The sequence below is a fragment of the Melospiza georgiana genome, chromosome 13 (assembly GCF_028018845.1).
Source record: "Melospiza georgiana isolate bMelGeo1 chromosome 13, bMelGeo1.pri, whole genome shotgun sequence".
NCBI classification, from domain to species: domain Eukaryota; kingdom Metazoa; phylum Chordata; class Aves; order Passeriformes; family Passerellidae; genus Melospiza; species Melospiza georgiana.
Window position 1 is genome coordinate 1,959,421 of NC_080442.1, and position 20,126 is coordinate 1,979,546.

General features: G+C 54.9%; 2 protein-coding genes across 2 annotated transcripts in view; one reads left to right on the forward strand and one right to left on the reverse strand.

Moving 5' to 3' along the window:
* Positions 1-1,684: 1,684 nt before the first annotated feature.
* On the forward strand, positions 1,685-9,934 carry LOC131088987 (sodium/nucleoside cotransporter 1-like). Its single transcript, XM_058033482.1, has 17 exons — positions 1,685-1,753; positions 2,066-2,154; positions 2,482-2,573; positions 2,883-3,072; positions 3,390-3,531; positions 4,235-4,348; positions 4,713-4,790; positions 5,130-5,210; positions 5,547-5,627; positions 5,776-5,901; positions 7,027-7,157; positions 7,321-7,489; positions 7,652-7,849; positions 8,324-8,405; positions 8,883-8,981; positions 9,416-9,527; positions 9,621-9,934. Exons 1-17 carry the CDS (start codon positions 1,685-1,687, stop codon positions 9,742-9,744), a joined length of 1,977 nt encoding a protein of 658 aa, XP_057889465.1. The 3' UTR covers positions 9,745-9,934.
* Positions 9,935-10,168: 234 nt separating this feature from the next.
* Positions 10,169-20,126, reverse strand: part of ALPK3 (alpha kinase 3) — a 32,679-nt gene continuing 22,721 nt past the window's right edge. Inside the window, exons 5-13 of the mRNA XM_058033395.1 lie at positions 15,784-17,623; positions 14,817-14,964; positions 13,642-13,769; positions 13,363-13,398; positions 12,971-13,245; positions 12,565-12,653; positions 12,114-12,331; positions 11,870-11,918; positions 10,169-11,719 (exon numbers count right to left, since the gene is read on the reverse strand). Of these exons, the coding sequence (XP_057889378.1) occupies positions 11,398-11,719; positions 11,870-11,918; positions 12,114-12,331; positions 12,565-12,653; positions 12,971-13,245; positions 13,363-13,398; positions 13,642-13,769; positions 14,817-14,964; positions 15,784-17,623 (3,105 nt within the window). The 3' untranslated portion in view covers positions 10,169-11,397. The remainder of the gene's footprint in view (positions 11,720-11,869; positions 11,919-12,113; positions 12,332-12,564; positions 12,654-12,970; positions 13,246-13,362; positions 13,399-13,641; positions 13,770-14,816; positions 14,965-15,783; positions 17,624-20,126) is intronic.

Here is a 20,126-nt window from a genome sequence, read left to right on the forward strand (position 1 = left end):
CTGTGCCAGGGTCCTGGAGAGACATCCCTGAGCACCAGGAGCACCAGCGATGTTGGAGGCCCTGGGTTCCCACCATGGCCCTGAGTCCTGCCCTGCTGCTGAGGAGCCACAGGGACACACTGGGGCCAGGACACTCCTGTGGCTCCCCGTGGTGGTTCTGCCAGCCTGTGGAGCCCTGGCCACTCCACCTTCAGCTGCCATGAGGTCCCATGAGGATGTTCTCCATAACTCTCCACCTTCACCTGTTGCATTTGGGGCTGAGCCCCTTCAATGGACACTGAGAGAAACTGGTGATGACCCTGTGATCTCCTCCTTCTTCACACAGAGCTCTACAATTCTCCTCAAAGCAAAGACAACATCTTAGTGCCTCTGTCCTCACACAGAAGTGCTTCTACAGTCGATCACTGCCTTGCCTGCAACTCTCTGCTCTTCCCTCAGCCTTCTCCAGGTAGGGGAATCGGGTGGGTGTCCAAATGGGATGCTCCAAGGGTTCCTGCCCTGGCATAACACTGGTTCTTCTGGGTTTGCTGGACCAGTTCTCCCAGTATGATTCTCTTTTAGGACCAATCCCTATGCAAACTACCAGCCATTCCTACAGCTCGTTCCTTCACTATGTTAATTATCAGCATGAAAGGATCCTCTTCCTCATCTTACTTGGTTGTACCAAGACCTTTTGAGGATGAAGGATACTTTTTGAAAAATCCCTCTTGCAAAGGTGTTGCATTGTGATTTCAGGGTTTACCTCAGAAACCCGGTCCCTCCCCTGATAATTTCCTCCCAGGTGTGTCAGTCACCTCTCCTTTCCCTGGAGCGCTGTCTGTCAGTCCTGGCATTCCAGAAGGGCTTTGAGTGATTGGCAGATTCAAAGGATGCTCTCTACCCCCGGGGGGACATTGGGCCATCCAGGTGTCCTTTGTCCCTTGAGACCTCCCCTCCTGTGCCTGGTTGGTGGCTCCCTACCCCTTCCCTCCCCTCTCCCCGGGGTTAAAAGAGCCAGCAGCCACGAGGTCTGAGAGTTCTGGTGCTGCATTCAGAGGCCTGCGGGCCAGAATAAAGCTCTGGATTTAAACTCTCCATCAGAACCGACTCCTCTCCTTCACCATCACCATAAAGCTTCTCTGCCAGAGGCTCCATCCCGCCACCACCAGAGCTCCTGCAGGCCTGGACCTGCCTCCATGTGCCCAGCTGCAGCATCCAGCCAGCCAAAAGTGTCTCTGGGGTGAAACACCACAGTGCCGCTATTTGGTTCAGCACCAAGGGCCAGACAAGCTCAGGCACGTCCTGTCCAGCTATACTGGTACTATTCCAATACAAAGAGGCTCACAGAGGCTGGTGGGCACTGTCACCAGCTTGGAGGGGGAGTACCAGCACTCCCTGCTGCGTACAGTGCTCTCCTGTAATTCCTTGGAAGCACAGCAAAGACCTCTCTAGAGTTACAGGAGAACAGGAATTCAGCCCACCAGCACCATGGCCTGAGCATCCCACAGCATGGTCCCTTGATGTGCTGGGGCAGGACCTGCTCTGAACACTGACTGCAAGGGGTGTTCTCCTCTCAGGGCCCCAAAACTGAAAAGCAGAGTGGGACATTTGAGCTTCCCAGAGGTGATCCCATTCTGCTCTCCCCAGCCAGCATCGGACCCTCCCGGGGTTGCCCATATGCACTGAAGCAAAGGAGCTTCTGGAGATGGAAGGAAATCAGATAACCCTGGACAGCCTTGACAAGGGCACAGAAAACCCAGCTTTCAGCTTGGAGGTAAGTTTCCCTTCCCTTCCCTTCCCTTCCCTTCCCTTCCCTTCCCTTCCCTTCCCTTCCCTTCCCTTCCCTTCCCTTCCCTTCCCTTCCCTTCCCTTCCCTTCCCTTCCCTTCCCTTCCCTTCCCTTCCCTTCCCTTCCCTTCCCTTCCCTTCCCTTCCCTTCCCTTCCCTTCCCTTCCCTTCCCTTCCCTTCCCTTCCCTTCCCTTCCCTTCCCTTCCCTTCCCTTCCCTTCCCTTCCCTTCCCTTCCCTTCCCTTCCCTTCCCTTCCCTTCCCTTCCCTTCCCAGTGCTCAGTTAATGGTGTTTTCCAGGGAGAGAACAGGCACTATGAGGAATGTGGTGGTCCACACAGTGAGAACCAAGAGGAGAGAAGAGAAGGGAGATTCTCCTCCTACTGCAGGTGGGATGATCTGCACAGATGTGTCAGCTCTGCCAGAGTACAAACCTGGTTTGGGAGCAGAGTAGGGTGGTATCAAGGTGGGGACAGTGTCTGATGGCTCCGTGTGGCCCTGTAGGGTGCCACTGGCAGGTCTCTGTCCCCATAGCAGGTGATGGTGAGCCTGCTGGGGTTCCCACCTGTACCACCTCCTGCTGCTGGCAGTGCCCAGCGGGAGCCACGCTCATGGCCTGGCTCTGGTGGGTTGGTGCACTTGAGGTGGTTTGGCTTGGGATGGTGTTCCTGTCTATCTTCTGCATCTCTCCTGTCTCTGCACGTGACTCTCCCCAGGAAGGCCCTGCAGCCAGCATCCAAGGCACAGCATTTCTGCAAGGCTCATGCCAAGCTGGTGAGAAGAGTTCTCCTGGGGCTCCTTGCAGTAGGTGAGGACTGAGACTCCACATCCCCACCCCTTTGGCTGTCTGTGCCTCCAGACTCCACTGACTAAACCCTGTCCAGCGTGTGGAGGTTGTATCCACCCCCATCAGCCTCACTGCCCAAAGGGTTTACTGTGCCCCTGCTGCTCCCTGCTGCGGCGGTGCCCTTAAGCTCTCCTCACGCAAAGATGGGATCCTCAAGGGTGGCCAGGGAAGGACATTGGGAGGAAATGAACCTCGTGGTTGGCCCCAGTGAGTTATGGACCCATGATGCTACAGCCCTGATGTTTCTGACTCCCAATGTGCCTTCTCCAGCCTACCTGTGCTACTTCATTGCGGCCTGCTACCTCAACTTCCAGCGAGCCCTCGCCTTGGTGGTGATAACTGCTGTGGTTGTCTTCTTCATCTGCTGGGAGCTCTTCCAGAAGCACTTTGGGGCAAAGGTTCTGCTGCTCCTCCGCCCCGTTGGGAAGTGCTTCCAAAAGGCCTGGCCATGGCTGAAATGGTGAGTCAGGAGAAGGAAGGGCCAGTTCCCTCCCAGCACCTGGGTTCCCTCCCATGGCTCTGCATGTGCCAGGCTGGCACCGGGCAAATGGTGAGCACGGCCCAGCCTGGGGACCCCTTAAAAGCATTGCAGAGATGTCTGTGTGCTCTGCCTCAGTAGTGATGGCTGTTCACAGCCTCACTTGTGCCTGAGCCCCAGGTTTCTGCACATACATGGACCTTACAGTGGCAATCCCATCACAGTGGGCTCCTGCCCTTCATGAGCTTCCCTCCCTGTGGGGACATCGTCTTGCTGACAGTCTGGGGTTTCCTCTGCAGGGTCCTGTGGGTGGCCCTCCTGGCAGGCCTGATTGTGTGGCTGGTTTTGGACACTGGCAGAAACCCAGAGCAGCTCATCTCATTAGCTGGCTTCTCCGTTTTGGTGCTGTTCCTGTTTGCCTGCTCCAAGCACCACGGTGCGGTACGTGTTCCAGGTGTGACTGACCGTCAGGCCCCTTGCAGGAGGTGATACCCAGCTCTGGAGAAGCTCTTTGTTCCCCCTGGTATCCCCTTCTCTGGAGGAAGCAGAAGCCCAGCAGAGCTGGGCAGAGCTGGGTGCAGCCTGAGGAGCTGAACTGGTTGGGTGGATAGACCCCAAAGCCACCTTGCTGCTCTTTGTCCCATTGCTCTCCTTCCCACTTCCCAACCCAGGGCTCCCCTGCATGCCTCTGTCCTGTTTTCTGCCATGTGGGTGAGACCCAGAAACCCAGCACCAGACCCACACCTGGGCTTCAGGTGCCTTGGGAGCCTTGGTCAGAAGGGATTGAAATCCTGGTGGCTTCCAGCCCAACCTGCTGCAATGCTTTGGGCAGTCTCTCCATCCTGCTCCTCCAAAGGGTTATTGAACAAACAGTTTCAATCTAGCAGCTCTGTGCTACCAATCATCATAAGGTCTTTGTGCTTGTATCCCTGGCAGGTTATGTTCCAGCCAGTTCCAGAGTCTCACCAACTCACTTCTGGCTCTGTCACCAACCCACATTTGTTGGTTTCTGTAACACTTTATTGGTCTCCCCATGATCTTCACCCGGGGGCAGTGTGTGGTGTTTGTTGTGAGCTGGAAAGCAGAGGGGGAAGCCTGCAGGCCTTGAAAACATTTCATCTCCTGTTCTGCTTTCTGTCCCCAGGTGTCCTGGAGAGCCGTTATCTGGGGCCTTGGTTTGGAGTTCTTACTCGGACTCTTTGTCCTGCGAACGACTCCTGGCAACCAGGCTTTCCAGTGGCTGGGAGACCAGGTCCAGGTACTGCATCTACTCATCCCATCCTGGGCTGTAGCCTGAGATTGACAGGAAAAGCAGAGTGTGGCACGGGGAGGGGACACGGCAGGGATTGCATGCTCTGGACTGGAGGGCAGCCAACTCTTCCCTGGTTTTCTGCAGCAGCCCAGAGCCCTCTGTGTGCTCCCCTTTCCAGGCTGTAGCAGGGCCCTGTGGCTTTGGGACAGCCCACCAGGATCCCCATCTTAGGTCTCAGAGGGGCATTCTCTGGGGTGCAGTGAAGTGAGCTATGGGACTGAGGGCACAGGGCCCTCATTAGGCAGAATGAGATATCAGGGAGGAACCTGATGGAGATCTCTGTCCTACAGTGTAACTTCTTCCCTTGCAGTACTTCCTGGGCTACACCACGGCTGGCTCCAGCTTTGTCTTTGGGAACACGCTCATTGAAGATATCTTTGCCTTCCAGGTCAGTCAAGGAATGGGGAATGGGGCATGGGGAGGTTTGCTTCTGGTCTGCCTCTTTGCTGGGTCCTGGAGAGCACAGAGCTAAATGCAGCCAGATCTGCTGTGGTAGAGCTCAACCATCTCATAGATGGATCTCCCTCAGCTGTGTATCCACCTGTGGGCTTCCTCAGTGCCACAGAGGACTTGCACTGGTCCCTGTCCCTCCTGCCAGCCTGGCTGGGTGTTGTGGCACCCCAGCAGCGTGGGCTGGCTGTGCAGTACCACGCCATGCCCAGCCTGGTGCCCATGGGTGCTGGGATGTGTGGCTCAGCTCTCCTTTAACCCTGTGCCTTGCCTGCAGAGCCTGCCCATCATTGTTTTCTTCAGCTGTGTGATGTCCATCCTCTACTACCTCGGTGTCATGCAGTGGATTATTCTCAAGGTAGGGCCTCACTCCTTATCTGGGATGGCAGTGGGAAGGAGAAGAACCTGCTGGGCTCTCTGTCTACTATGGTCAGCTGAGAGATGTCCTAGAAAAATTGTCATGGTACTAATTTGGGGTGATTTGTCCTGCTTAAAAGGATAGACACAACCCCTGCCTTTCTAGCATGTCCTTCTCAGAAAGCTTAAAAACTGAACCCTAGAGCTGATGTTTCCTCCTGGTCTGGAGGTGCTTCCCAGGATTACCTCCATGCAGGGGCCAAACAGTGCCTGGCTTGTGGGTATGGTGGCAGGGTGCCTGCAGCTCTGTCAACACAGTGGCCTTGTCTTTCCCCAGATCTCCTGGGTGCTTCAAATCTCAATGGGCACCACTGCCACCGAGACCCTCAGCGTGGCGGGGAACATTTTTGTGGGACAGGTAAGATCCTGGTCTGGCAGCAGATCCAGCTCCTCAGTGCTTGCAGCTGAGCCTGCTCTGGAGAAAGGGTCTTCTCCCTCCCCCTGTGAGACCCGTGGCCCTGTATGGCCCCATCCTGAGGCCAGCAGGGTTTTCTCCTCCTCCACAGACCGAAGCGCCGCTGCTCATCCGCCCGTACCTCGCAGACATGACCCTGTCAGAAATCCATGCTGTGATGACTGGGGGCTTCTCCACCATCGCAGGCAGCGTGATGGGTGCCTACATATCCTTTGGGGTGAGTAGCTGGATCCACATGCTCCCTGCCACAGGCTACTGATGTGCAAGAACTGCCCTGGACTTGGGGAAGACCCCCAGCAGGTGCCTCATGTCCCCCTCATGAGAGCAGGGTGTCCAGACCCACCTTGTCCCAAAGACACCTGATCCAGAGCCCTGGAGCCCTGCCAGGCAGTGCTATGGGACCCTTACCCTGTGTCCCTGCACAGTGAGCAGAGCAAATCCCACAGAACCATGGGATAATATAGTCCAGAAAGACCCTCCCTCTGGTGGGGGGTCTCTAACCCACCCTCCTGCCAACTGAGTTATGGCAACTGAGGGGATGCCCAGGACCTTGTCCAGGTTGGTGGCGAACATCCTATGGATGGAAATTCCCCCAACCTCTCTGATTTCCCCCACAGGCGCCTCAGACACAAGAAACAATTTTTCCTTATATTCAAATGAAACAGTGTCTGTGATTTTCACCTTTTCACTGACTATCACTGAGCAGTGTGCCCTCCAACCCCATTTTAAACAGAAACAGCAATACCCAGCCCCCTCCTCTTCTCCCAAGGGAGGAATCCCTGCTCCTCCAGCATTGCCTGGGCACCAAGCCTCCAGGGATGCCCTCTCCAGTTCATCAGTGCTCCGAACAAACCTTTCCCTTAACCTGCTGCCTGAGCTCCTGCTATTTAAATGTTAATTAGTGTCCTTAAATGGGGAACCAAAGGTGGAAGGTCAGAGAAATGAGACGTTGCCAGGGGAGGGGTGAGGCTGGGAGCTTGGCCCTTCGTCAGCAGGTAGAAGGTAACAGTGTTATTCAACATATTGCTCTGATACCAATAAAAAGGGACAAGGAAGGGACAAGAACCATTATGATTAAGTCAAACAGCAGGAGCGATTAACATCACCAAGGCTACAATCTCTGCAGCTCCAGCAATTGCCTCCATGCAGGCAAGCTGCCCCACGTGCACGGCTGCTTAGATGGGAAAACAGCCAATTTTTCCACCTTCAGCAAGTGGAGAGCCCTGAACTGCTCTGAGTGTCACTGGCTGATGCCAGGCACGTGCTGGAATGCGCTGGGGTGGCAGTTCATGGGGCGCAGCCCGGCACAGAGGTGCCTATGCCTCTGGTGTGCACGTTGCAGATTGATGCAGGATCACTGATTGCAGCTTCTGTGATGGCTGCGCCCTGTGCCCTCGCCATGGCCAAACTCGTCTACCCTGAAGTGGAGGAGTCCAAGTTCAAGGGCAAAGCAAGCGTCCGCATCTCGCGAGGGTGAGTGTGAGCAGAGGGGCAGTGCGGCGGGGCTGCACGTGGCCGGGCGCTGCAGGGGAGCCGCGCTGGCACTGCGGGCTGTGCCCACGTCCACGGAGTGAGCGCCGACCTGGCATGAGGGATGCCCAGCCAGATGAGTACATTGGGGTCTGTTTCCATGCAGGGAAGAGCAGAACATCTTGGAAGCTGCTAGCAATGGGGCTGCCAACTCAGTGGGGCTCGTGGCCAACATTGCAGCCAACCTCATCGCCTTCCTGGCCGTGCTGGAGTTCATCAACGCTGCCCTGCGCTGGTTCGGGGAGATGGTGGACATCGAGGGTCTTACCTTCCAGGTATCCCCAAGAGCCAGCAGATGCTGCATCCCCCACCCATCCCCACCTCAGTGGGCTGCTGAGACCCTTGCTGGGTTTTTGGCAAACACTGGCAGCAGATGCCCAATCTGGAGGCCGTGCAGGTCAGCTCTGAGTCGTTCCCTTCTGGGATGCTTTTCCCAGGTGATCTGCTCCTATGTCCTCATGCCTTTGGCCTTTCTCATGGGGGCAGACTGGGCAGACTCACCGATCGTGGCTGAGCTCCTGGGGATCAAGATCTTCCTGAACGAGTTTGTGGCGTACCAGCAGCTGTCCACGTACAAGAAGAACCGTCTGATGGGCCTGGAGGAGTGGGACGGGAGCCGGAAGCAGTGGATATCTGTGAGGGCACCTGCCACCCTGCCAGGCACAGGGCAGGGATGGAGCCAGCTGGAATGGGGCATGGCACCTGCTCAGGCAGGGGGGTGGTGGGCAGGAGAGGATCATAGTACCAGTTAGTTTGGAAAAGCCCTCTAAGATCATTGAACCAAGGATGATGGTGCTGGGAGTGGGAGGGCACTTGGATGTTTGCTAATGGCTGGGTGTGAGAAGAAGGAGTCAGTGAAGCCTTTTCCCATTCATCCTGCTCCTTGATGGAAAGATCATGGTGCTACAGGGCCCCTTGTCCCCCCAGCCCAGCCTCTTCCAGGAAGAGCCTTCATGCTTGCTCCCAAAAACAGCTGACAGAGAAGGGATTGGGGTGGGGGACTTTGCTCTATCATGTCTATCTGGGAGCTCCAGCGTGGTGCTCAGCTCTGGGCGCTCTGGGGCTGCTCCTGGGCAGAGATGACTATCCCCTGCTGCTGTGCCCTCCAGGAGCGAGCCGAGAGCATCACCACCTTTGCCCTCTGCGGATTCGCCAACCTCAGCTCCATTGGCATCATGCTGGGAGGCCTGTGTGAGTGTGACTGACGTCCTGAGTGGCTGGGCACTCTGGGAGTGGGGTCCTGGGTCAGGGAGCAAGAGCTCAGCTGAGGCAGGAGGAATTTGCTGTCCTCAAGCCTCCATGTTTGGTCTCTGCCAGATGAAAAACCAGGATTTGCATGAGGCAACCAGGATGATTTTGCACTGTACCCATGGGCAAGCCTGGGTATCACCCAGCCACAGGGGAAAGAGCAGAGAGACTCCTGTGGGGGTGCTGGGGGTGCTCAGGTGGATCACCCACAGGTGCTGGGTGGGCACAGATCTCTGCCAGGATGGACAGACAGCAGACTGGGTGCTGGCTGGGATCACCACATCCTCCAGACAGCAGGAGCTGGGGTGGGCAGGGCACTCAGGACTGAGGAGGGTATCATGATGTCCCTGTCTGTCCCCCATGCAGTGAAGAGCAGGAGCAAGGATCTGACTGAGGCCCCTGTCTGTTCTGCCCCCACAGCTTCCATGGTGCCCGAGCGCAAGGGCGACTTTGCCTCCGTGGTGCTGCGGGCGCTGCTCACTGGCATGTGTGTCTCCATGCTCAATGCCTGCCTGGCAGGTAGGTCTCTGCCCACTGGCAGCAGGGCCAGGGAGACCCAGGGAGGGGCAGGCACAGGGCTGAAAACCCCATAAATGCAGCATCCAGGGATGGAGGTGGCTGGCCTGGCTCCCCATGGCTCTGCCTTCAAACCCTGCTCTCCCCTCATGGCTCTGCCAAGGGCAGCCCAAGCCCAACAGCTCTCCTGGGGCCCCTCATCCTTCTCTGGGCTGGAACATTTCAAGGGCAACTTTTGGAGTGTGGCAAGGAGCTCCCTGAAGTCTTGGAGGGTGAGGTGGAACCTGCACAGTCCCAGGTACAGGATTTGCAAGCAAGCATAGTCAGGGTGTGGGACTTGTGAGCAGGCATGGGGTACAGAGCTCACAGCTTGCTTGAGGTATGGAATTTGGATCCATGGTCCCTCTCAAGTCCCAACAGAAGACCTTGTCCCCCAGGTCTCCTCCATGTGCCAACAGAGGTGGGTGACTGCGCCGTGTTCTTCGGCAACACCAACTTCAGCTCGACCAGCTACACCATGTACACCTGCTGTAAGCAGCTCTTTGCCAGGTGGGTGTGAGGGGCCTCAGAGCCATCTGGTCCTGCCCAAGGACCCAGCTGCTGGGGCAGCAGCTTGTCCTGACCCTGTGTCTCTCCTTCCAGCTCAGTGCTCCAGAACGGGAGTCTGTCCTTCACGGGATCCTGGGCTGACCAGTCAGACAGCGAGCAGTGGCTCAGGGAGTGCTGTGCACACTACAACCACACGTCCTGTGCATGGACATTCTAGAACTGGGGGAGCACCAGGGCCTACAAGGCCTATCCCCAACAGCAGAAACAACCCCAACAGAAACCTGAGCGTCTGGTCTTCTCCACTCCAGTGCTGACAGACAGCTGCGTGCACCCTGCAACCTGCACCCTTAGGTGCTGGCCCTGTGGACACGAGGGAGCAGCTCCCAAATAAATTATGGCAACCCTTGTGTGCTTGCCCTCAGACCCCTCTGGCCCCTGACTATGGCTGTTGCACACTGCACCCCTAGCCCACTGCAGACTGTCTGCTGCCAGCCTTGGGTTGTGGCCCCAGCCCCCCTCTTCTCCCCCACGGGACATGGATGGAACACAAAGCCAACCCACTGTACTTGGGTGCAGCTCTCCCAGAGGGACCACAGTGCCAGGGAACAGGCCAGTCCTTCTCACTTTATTGCACTCGAGAGCAGCCAGTCCAACGCAGCCGCGTTCCGTACATCGGTATCTTACAGCCGCCCAAGGACAAAGGACCTGGAGCCCAGGGCACACCACGCTCCCAGCCCAGCCCCTTCCCTCCACCAGGCTGCACTGAGCCACTGCTTGGGACCCCATCCTGCAGGGTGCAGGCACCCAGCACCCTCCTGCAATGCCCTGAGGAAGCGGATGCTCTGCAGGGTGAGCGAGCAGACAGCTCCTGTGCCGGTCCATCACTGCCTCGAGCCAAGGGCAGCAGGATTTGGAGTGGGTACTGCCAGCTGCTGCTGGAGTCCAGCCTGTGCCAAGCAGGGGTGATGCTGAGCACCAGATTGTGCTGTGGGGCTAGGGCATACAGGGTCTATGTATGGCAGGGGGCAAGGAGCAGCGATTCCTGTGGGATAGACACCCCCATATACCAAGGCAGAGCCTGGTATGGAGGGGAAGTCGCCCCTCTGCCCTGCTCCCTGGTATCCCATGTGAGGTAGAGCATCCTTACCATAGCACCAGCCACCATCCAGAGCAGCACAGCCACCCAGCAACGGGGTGGGAGACTTCCCTGGGAAGCAGGGGAGGGCAGGGGTGCAAAATCCCAGCCCTATGCAGCTGCTGGTACCAGTGGCAAACACCCTGCCCTGGAACCAGCCAACACCCCAGAGCCCCACGCCATAGCAGAGGAGCCCTGCAGCAACTGCTGGAACCCTCTGCAGGAAAAAGGGTGTGCCAGGGCACTGGGGACTGCCTGGGCACTGGCGGGGGTCTCATCCTTGACAGTGCTGGCAAGGCTTGGCCCGGTCACTTTATGGGGTCACAGAGAGGGACATGAGGTGCTGGGAACCACGAGGGTGTCCAGGACTCCCAGTCTGCTGGGGAGCCAGGCAAGGACATTCTCCCTCGAGCCTACACAGCTCCAGGGAGAAGCTCTGCCCCTGCCTTAAGGAAGGCCTATGGAAAGTTGAGAGAGGAAAGCGAGTCCGAGCGTGGAAAGGCCCTCAGCCCCACAGGCTCCAGCAGCAGCTCCTGGAGAGGGGCACTGGGGAGGTGGCCTGTGCCTCACAGCCCCCTGGCCCGGCCCAGCCACTCACAATTAGCACACACCACACAATGCAAGCGCTGCGGGCCGGGCAGGAGAAGGCCACTGCCAGGGTCTCCCTTCCCCACTGCTCACGTGCTGGGCCCAGGCTGGGGGCCAGAGCAGGAATCTCAGCTGCAGCAGCTCTGACTACTGTGGGCAGCCAGCTCTGTTGCTCTCTCCTGACCTGGGTTTGCAGGCTGTTGAGGCCTCCCCTGTTTCTGCAGCTCTCCGGGAGCTCTTGGGGCTCACAGAAGCCTTGCGGGCGCTCTGAGGACTTGTCAACACCTTCTTCTGGAGCTGGGGGCTGGACTGGGCAGACTTCCTGCCCAGGCAGGGACTCTTGGAGCCCTTGGGCTTGGCTGGCTCCAGCATCTTCAGGCCCAGGATGCTGCAGTAGTGGTTGCACTTGTGAGTGGCCGGGAACTGCTCCAGCAGGGAGGGAAAGCAGCTCTCCTTCAGCCCCTGGTACCTGCCAACACAGCTATCCTCAGCTCCTGCTCTGCACCAGGAGATGTCCCACCAGGGCAGGGAGGTGAGGATGGAGCCTGACCACGGTTACCCCCATGGCAGAGCTGGGGACAGCCAGGGCCACCCTGCTCCAGAGCTGGAAGTCACTCACCCTTTCAGGTTGGTAGCGATCCGCACGTTGGTCAACTTCCAGCCCACTCCTGTAATTTAAGAGGACAACCAGTCTCTGTCCAGGGAAGGACAGCCACCTGTACCAAGGACAGGTCATTGCCCTGGGTAGAGGGTTCCATGGCATGGGGTGGGAGAGGGGCAGGAAGGCAAGCCTGGGGCTTTTCTTTCTTTCCAGGCTGGAGGAGGGTGATGGGCCATGGGCACCACACAGGAGATCCCCTTACCTTCCATGTCAGTCACGAGGATGTTTCCATTTGTCCACTGGTAAACCCAATGCTGGAACGTGCAGCATTTGAGCACAATCTCCGAGGTGCCTCGTGCCACCAAACTGCCATCTCTCTCAGTGACACAGTACTGCTCACAGGGCCTGCCAAGGTCCTCCTCCATTGTGGCATAAGGGATGTTGTTGGCCGGACGATAAATCAGGTACAGAGGAATTATCCTGTGTGGGAGTTCATAGACAATGTCAGCATGGTGAGCTCCCCTCCTCTGCAAGTGGAGATTCACACCACAGTCTGCAACCCTGGTTTTTGCCTTCCTCCCAGTATCCCTTCCATTTGTGGGAGTAGAGTGCACTGCCTTTGGGATGTCCCAACACCCACAGGGAAGCTTCCCACTGTCCCTACAATGCTCTGCCAGGGCATCAAGCCAGGGGAGGTGCAGCACATCACTTACTCAGGCACTGCTCCAAAATCAGGGACTGCTCGTGCCTCAGCAGCAAAGATCTTGCAGTACTCACGACTGGAGTTTTGGACTTTACATTCCTGGAAGTGCAAACAGAAGAGTCAAGAACCTGTTCCATCATGCACGACTGCCTCTCTGGGACCACTGCCAATTGTTTCCCTGTCCGGGTGGTCAAAGGGTGATGGGAAAGTCCTGGGCAACTCCACATTGCTCAGATGGAAGAGCTGAAGCTAAGAATGGCAAGGACATGTCCAGCCCCCTGGCTAGAGCACCCCAGAGCAATCCAAAAGTGGAAGGAAATAGCAAAGACGGGCACAGAGCTGGGGACTGTCTGGGGACCAACTCAGACACAGGTGGGGAGGGAGAAAGGTGGCTGATGGCCCACAAGGATGCCCACCTGGATGGTGATGTCATAATTCTTCTCGATGAGGCTGTTCTCATTCTTGGTCCCAAAGACGATGAAGTTGTGCACTTTGATGACGCAGGTGTGGCCGGACTCGAAGACGGGCTCCAGGCCGTAGATGGCCCTGGCGCGGCAGGCCTTGCGCAGGAAACCGGCGCCCACCTCCAGATCCTCGCTGACCACGCGCCCGAAGAGCTTATCCCCCCAATAGCCTGCATCAGCCAAACCCTTGGCAAACACCATGGGTGTCATCTCGATCTCCTCTCCAACTGGTGGGAGGAAGAGCTGGTGAGGAGGGGACAGCGTGGGCACGTCCTGCTTCTGCCCCAGAGCTGCCTGCCCCACTCAGCAAGGGGCAGAGTCACAGCTCAGCACGTGGCCCTTACCTTCAATCTCTTCCCGCAGGATAAATCCTGACAACACTAGAGGAGACAGAAAGCAAAGAGGTGTCAAGGTCCTGCAGGATCCCACCTTGCCCCATGCACTTGCACAGCTAGGGATGGCAGGCAGGATGGTGGGAATCAATTGGCACGCAGAGGCAGAAGCACCTCACAGAGGTGGTGTTACAGAATGTGCCAAGGCTCCCCCACTGCAGCCTGGCACCAAGCCTTCTCTGCAGTTGCCCACACCCAGGAAGCTGTGAGGGGCTGCTGAGGGCTCCTCACCTTCTGGGCTGAGCAGGAAATCTGTGGAGTCGGTGCCGTACTCGTTGCTGATCACACACCGATAGACCCCACAGTCCTTCTGGGATGCCTGCACAACAGCCAAAGCTGCCTGGCCCTCATCACCAGCACTGCAAAAGAAATGGAGCATGGCCACATCCCTGTGTGGTGTGGGGCCACACAGGAGCCCTGTGACAGGCACTGTGGGTGGGCAACATCCTGCCCTTGGGGGGATGGAAGAAGGCTACAAACAAAGCCATCCCAAGGGCAGCCCAGCTGCTCCCCCAGCATGTCACAGCACCACAAGTCCTGCCCTGTGGTTTGTACTAACAGAGATGCTTATCCTCCACACAAGCCCTGCAAAATCTGTCCAGGATTGAGCTACAGACTGATAAAAGTACTTGTCCCTGAGTGAGGCTGGGTCAGGGCTTCGCAGAGAGAAGAGGTGGGACCCTCATCCTGAGACCCACTCTGCTCTGGTTTGCTGGAAGGCAATAGCCACTCCTTCCCATCCCCCCAGGTCAAATATCTGCCCCAGGAGACAATTTCTACCCCAGAATCACCTAACTTACCATCTACTATTATAAAGGGAGCTCAGGGGACACCAACGGCATCAGGCAAATCCTAACTGATGTGGATGATGCTCCTACACAAATCCTCTGGGTTTGGGAACAAGCTGCTCCTCCTCAGACCCAAAAGATACAACCAGCCACCCAGCTGTCTGAATATGCACTATCAATATATGAACTATCCCTGTGCAAGGACAGTGCCCAGGGATAGAGAGGGCACAGCCAGAGCTGTTCTTTCCCAGCAGTGGTTGCATGGAAGACCCTCCCAGCTCTGCTGAGAGGCTGCCACCCTCACATGGATCCTTTGGGGTCCCAGTTTTGCAGTTCACATCCAGCTCTTGACTTTTGCGATGGGCATAACACCTTTTCTGCCCTCCCCAAGGTTTGGGTACCCAAAGCAGACACTAGAGATGGAGCATCAATAAGATAAATTTGTCAGCAACTCCCCATCTGGGCAATCCTTCCCTGTGTGGACACTAATATGATGAAGTGCACAATGCACTGTGCCATGCACTGAGATTCCCATGCTGCCTTAGCAAGAGTGACACCTTCACTCAGCAGGGCAAGGAGCAGGATGTGACAGGTGACAATGAGGAACTGACAGGTTACCTCCTTTGGGCTTCAGCCACAGGGATCTCGTCCTTGTACCACGTCAGCTTGGAATCACTCAGTATATTGAAGAACTGGCACCAAAGTTTCAGGTTTCCTGATGCATCAGAAAATTGTTCTGCCCTGATCTTACGGACCACCTGTGGAGCTAAGGGTGCAAAAAGATGGGTGGTGAGACACAGAGTGCTGGCTGCAGCTCTGGGGACAGCCAGCCTACACCCACACTGCTACTCAGGGCTTTGGGCATCACGTGTAACTCTGCCTTCCCAGAGAAGGTCTCAGAGCTCCACTGGGATAAAGAGATGGGATACAAGTGTACAAATTTGCTCAACGTCGCAGCACTGCAATACCCAGTGAGGCTTGGCCAGAGGAAAGGCAGAAAACCACCATGGAGTATTGGAGGAAACATTCATTTACTGAAGTAGGGATTTATCATGGTTACCTTTTGCAAGAGTGCTGATTCCTGTGAAACTATCACCTGGTTCCCTGATCCCCAGGATTATGCCTTTTTCAATTCAATGCCACAAGGAATCAAATTAGCACTGACCACAGATGTGGAAGAGGAGTGTGTGCCCTGTGATGCCCACTGAATCATGGAATCACAGTTTGGGTTTGAAGGGACTTTAAAGACCACCTCTTGCCATCACACTTTCCACTCAACCAGGTAGCTCAAGATCCCCAGCCCAGAACAGAGAGACCAAAACCAAGAGTATTCTATGATCCCTGGGGTTGGGGAAGCCCAGGCTGTAAGAAACAGCCAGTGTCAGACCTGCTGCCTCTTGCATTCCTCATCCCTCCCTGCCCTGCGATAGAAGTCTCAAGGGAGACTTTTGGCTTTCACACAGCCAAAGGCTGATGCTGAAAACCCTACAAATGTACAAAGCTCATGTGGCTCCAGCTGACTATTACTGGCTCCCTTTGTAGGCAACAAGGGAATGAGCTTCGTGGGGATTCTTTCTTCCCTCACCTTTAAATGGGTTATTAGTACTCTGGGACTCTGCTGGCTGTGCTTCTGGCTTAGCATCTCCAGGGACCTCTTTGTCACCACCGGTGTCACCTGCAGGCTCCTCGTAGAGCTTAGGAACCTCCAAGGTGTCCATCTTCCTCGTGAGGGTTGGAGAACACTGCTCTGAGGGAGAGGATGGAGCTGGGGCAGGAGAATGCAACAGGGATGCACTCTTCCTGGACTGCCGTGGTGAAACAGTCGGGCTTCTTGTGTGGCCCAGGCTCTCTGGGGTTGCCTCCTCCTCCAGCCCCACCTGTTTGGGTTTTGGCAGGTATATTTTGCGCCGGGCCCCCAAAGCCAGCTCTTCTGGTGTGGCACAAGGTAGCACTGCCAGGGGGCCAGCAGGGCTCTCTTCAGAGCTCACTGGAGGCGAATCAGAAAGATGAGGAGCCACTCCTGCTGTGGGCATGCTGCCCACCACGATGGAGGGCACTGAGAGTGGGGGTGGTCCCTCAGCCTCAGGAGCTGCCCAGGTGCGTCTCTTTGGAGGCACAGGCCTGCAAGCCAGCATCTCCTGGCTGGTGACAAACTCCTCATTAATCATTCCTGTGATCCGTCTGGATGTCCTGGGGGTCAGAGGCAAGTTCTCTGCTGTCTGGAAGAGCTGGTTGTTTTGTACTTTTTCCAAAACTTTCCTTGAGGTGCGAGGGCTGAGGCCAGCAATGCCTATCTCTGGGATCATGCCTTCCCCTGCATTCGGCTGCTCCGTGTCCCCAGAGTCAGTGTCCCCTTTTGTGCCATCCTTACTGCTATCTGACATTTTTAGAAGTAGCAGCAGGTAGTTCTTTAAGGAGGAAACCAGGTTTTTGTGCTGCATTTTCTCCTCCACAGACATCTCCTGAGATCTCTCGGAGCCGGGCAGGACCAGCGGTACCTGTGGCTGAGCCTCAGAGACTCCTTCCCAAGTCCCTGAAGATGCTGCTGGCTCCTGGCATGGAGCTGTGGCTGTCAGGAGTCCTCCCTCCTTCCCCTGAGGTCCCATGGGCACTGGCTTGGCATTCTGCTCTGAAGTGATGGCTGAAAACATCTCTTGTGGGGCAGATCCAGCTGTCGTTGTGATTTCCGTTCCTCCTCTGGCAGGAGGCAGCAGCTGGGCTCCAGATGGGACCTCTCCTGCAGTGCCTTCCACCCCTGGGCTTCTCTGAGATGCCAGCAGTGCCTCCTGAGCCCCTGATGGCCTCACTGCAGGAGCAGGGAGCGGCTCTTCCTTGGCAAGAGGAACTGAAGCAGGAGCTGCCATTTCATTTTGGGTGTTCTGTTGGCCCAAAGGTGTCCCTGCTGCCTCCCTGTGCACAGCCCCAAGACATGGCTCTGCTGCTCCACTTCCTCCTGTCCTCACACCAGGATGGCTCCCAGACAGCTCTGCTCTTGCCTCTTTGCTCTTCCCATCCTTGACTGTCTGACATGGGGTTTGTTCAAGAGCAGTGTTTTCTCCAGGTTCTGGAGGAGTCAAATTTTTTAGCAATGACTCTTCCCCACCTTGGCTTTTGTTCTCTTGATTTAACAGTCCTTGCTGAGTCTCTCTGTCCTCAAGAGCATGGGAATGTCTTTCTGCCTGTTTCCTGGGGGATGGCTGCTCCTTGCCAGACTGAACATGTTCTGGAGAACGTGGTGGTGGCTTTGGTGGCTCCTGAGGCCTAAACCGAGGATTTGTCCTTTTCACAGCCCCCCTGCTTTCCTGGCAAGCAGGCACCTCTTTCCTGACCTCCTCTAGCTTACTGCCTTGCTGACTGGTCTCTCTGGCTGGACTGGACACTGGATGCTTTAGGTCACCAGGAGACTGTCCAACTCTTGCTGCAACCTAGTTAAAAAAAAAAAAAAGGAAGGAAATTAGCATCATGTTACTGCCTGGGTCTGTGCAGTTGTACTTGTGGGCCACCTGTACCATACAGCACTGCCCAACTTCTTGAATCATGGGAATTACCCTGATACCAGTGTTACTCTGTCATCCAGGGTCTTCTGTTTCACCATCTTCCCACAGGAGTGGGTCCCACCTGTCAGGCTGTACAAAATGTTTCTTTTTTCAATCAGCTTCAGCCCTTCTGCCTTTCAACACCCCTGCTGTGCAGAAAGGCAAGAGATCTGCTTTTCTAAATCATTCATTGGCTTTTAATCCAATCTCCTCTGACTGTGCCTTCCCAGAGAGCAAAACTTTCCCATTTTTACCAGCCACTGCTGACACCTTGCATAATTCCCCTGATGTTTCCGCAGACTGAGTGCTCCCCTATGTGCCCTGTGAGATGGGGGCAGCTGGCATGTCACACTCTATCAGGATGAGGCTGCCCAAATGATTTATAGGGAAACCATACACCCTGACGTTATCAGCACTATTCAGCCATTCTGTTTCTCTGACATTTGGGAAGCTCAAATGTTTCCGACCGCAGCTGCACCCAGCAGACGTGTCAGCGAGCTGCCTGCTGTGGTGGCCAAGCTTTGTCCTGAGGAGAACTGCCCCAATCCTCCAGCCAAGGAGCACAGGCTATTTTTGTAGGAGAGGCAGTGATACGGTGGTGCACACTCTGGGAGCATCACCAGGACAATGGCACTGGGACAGGGCATGTCCACAATGGGACCCTGTCACCATCACACTTTCTGAAAAATCCTCCTTGCCCAGGGTTTGTCTCCTGGGAAGCTGAGAAGCCTCAGAGAAAAAGGAAAACAATATTATGTCATTTGCTTCTCCTGTGTCTTGCTGCTTTGGAATGTGGTTGCAGATTTATCTGACACATTGAATTGTTTTAAATTAACAACCAACCATGGTCCAGCTGTGTTGAGGCTCTAGAGAGAGTCACGAGTTTTTCTCTATTATCTTTTAGCCTTCTGTCTGTATCCTTTCTCTATTCTTTAGTATAGTTTTAGTATAGCATAATAGAATAGAATAGAATAATAAATTAGCCTTTTAAGAATATTAATTAATTAACATAATAATAAACTAGCCTTCTAAGTATCTTGTTAAGCCTACTGTCTGTATCCTTTCTCTATTCTTTAGTATAGATTTAGTATAGCATATGATATGATATGACATGATATGATATAATATGATATAATATAATAATTAATTAGCCTTCTAAGTATCTTGTTTAAGCCTTCTGTCTGTAATCTTTCTCTATTCTTTAGTATAGATTTAGTATAGCATAATAGAATAGAATAGAATAGAATAGAATAGAATAGAATAGAATAGAATAGAATAGAATAATTAATTAGCCTTCTAAGAACATGGAGTCAGATTCATAATTTCCTTCCCTCGTCTGGAGACCCCGAAAATACCACAGGACCCCCTTCCAGCCTGGAGGATCTGCTGCTAAGGATTTTCTTCTGAGGTTCTTGACTTGAGCCTTAAGCCCCCCAAAATGAACACCATGGGAAAGGAGGGCTGTGGCACTTAGATCTCTGTTTTGTGCTGCTTTTGCTTCATTGGTAGCTTGGGGAGAAGAGGAAAGGTAGCACCATTCTCTCAGCAAGCCCCTTCCCAAGAAAATAAATAGAATGGTTTGAGTTGGATGGGATCTCAAAGCTCATCTCATTCCAATCCCTGCCATGGGCAGGGACACCTTCCACTATCCCACGTTGCTCCAAGTCCTGTCCAACCTGGCCTGGAACACTTCCAGGGATCCAGGGGCAGCCACAGCCTCTCTGGGCAACCTGTGCCAGGGCCTCACCACCCTCTCAGCCAAGAATTTCTTCTCCATATCCCATCTGACCCTGCCCTCTGACAGTAGAAAGCCATTCCTCCCTGTCCTGTTACTCCATGCCCTTTTGCAAATTCCTTTTCTAATTGTTAGGGCATGAATATTGAAGGGTGGAAGAAGCATCATTAGAGGCTGTTCCTACCCATAAAATTCAAGAAATATAATCAAATCATCAGTTTAAAATTTAGGCAAGAGTGATTACCATGCAAAACTAGTTTCTTTGCTCTCGTAGAGGATGATGTTCAGATGGTACACTCTGGCATTTTGCTACAGATAAATCCAGCTCAGAAGAGAAGTCCTGAGCATAAGGCCCAGCTATGTCCCAAGGCTAGGAAAACACTCACCTATGACCTTTCTTTTTTAAGAGAGAGAATAAAAAAGAAATAGCAAGTAACCCCTGTCCTGAGGGGTGAAAATATCCTGAAACATGCCTGGAATCTGCCTTAAAGGCTTTAAATCAGCTTATTTGCTCTCACAAAAGCTTGAGGACTTTCCCCAGCAGCACCAACAAGCTGAAGCATTCAAATTCAAATCAGAAGCATTCCCTTTTGTCTCCTCAAAGGCACACCAGCTGACAAGTCGCAGTTTTCCCTCTGTGAAGCTTTTAAAGAGAAA

Coding starts and splice junctions, on each gene's coding strand:
- LOC131088987 (XM_058033482.1), top strand. CDS start 1,685: ATGGAAGGAAATCAGATAACCCTGGACAGCCTTGACAAGGGCACAGAA. Junction 3,073..3,389: donor GCCTGGCCATGGCTGAAATG/GTGAGTCAGGAG, acceptor TTTCCTCTGCAG/GGTCCTGTGGGTGGCCCTCC. Junction 8,982..9,415: donor GCTCAATGCCTGCCTGGCAG/GTAGGTCTCTGC, acceptor CTTGTCCCCCAG/GTCTCCTCCATGTGCCAACA.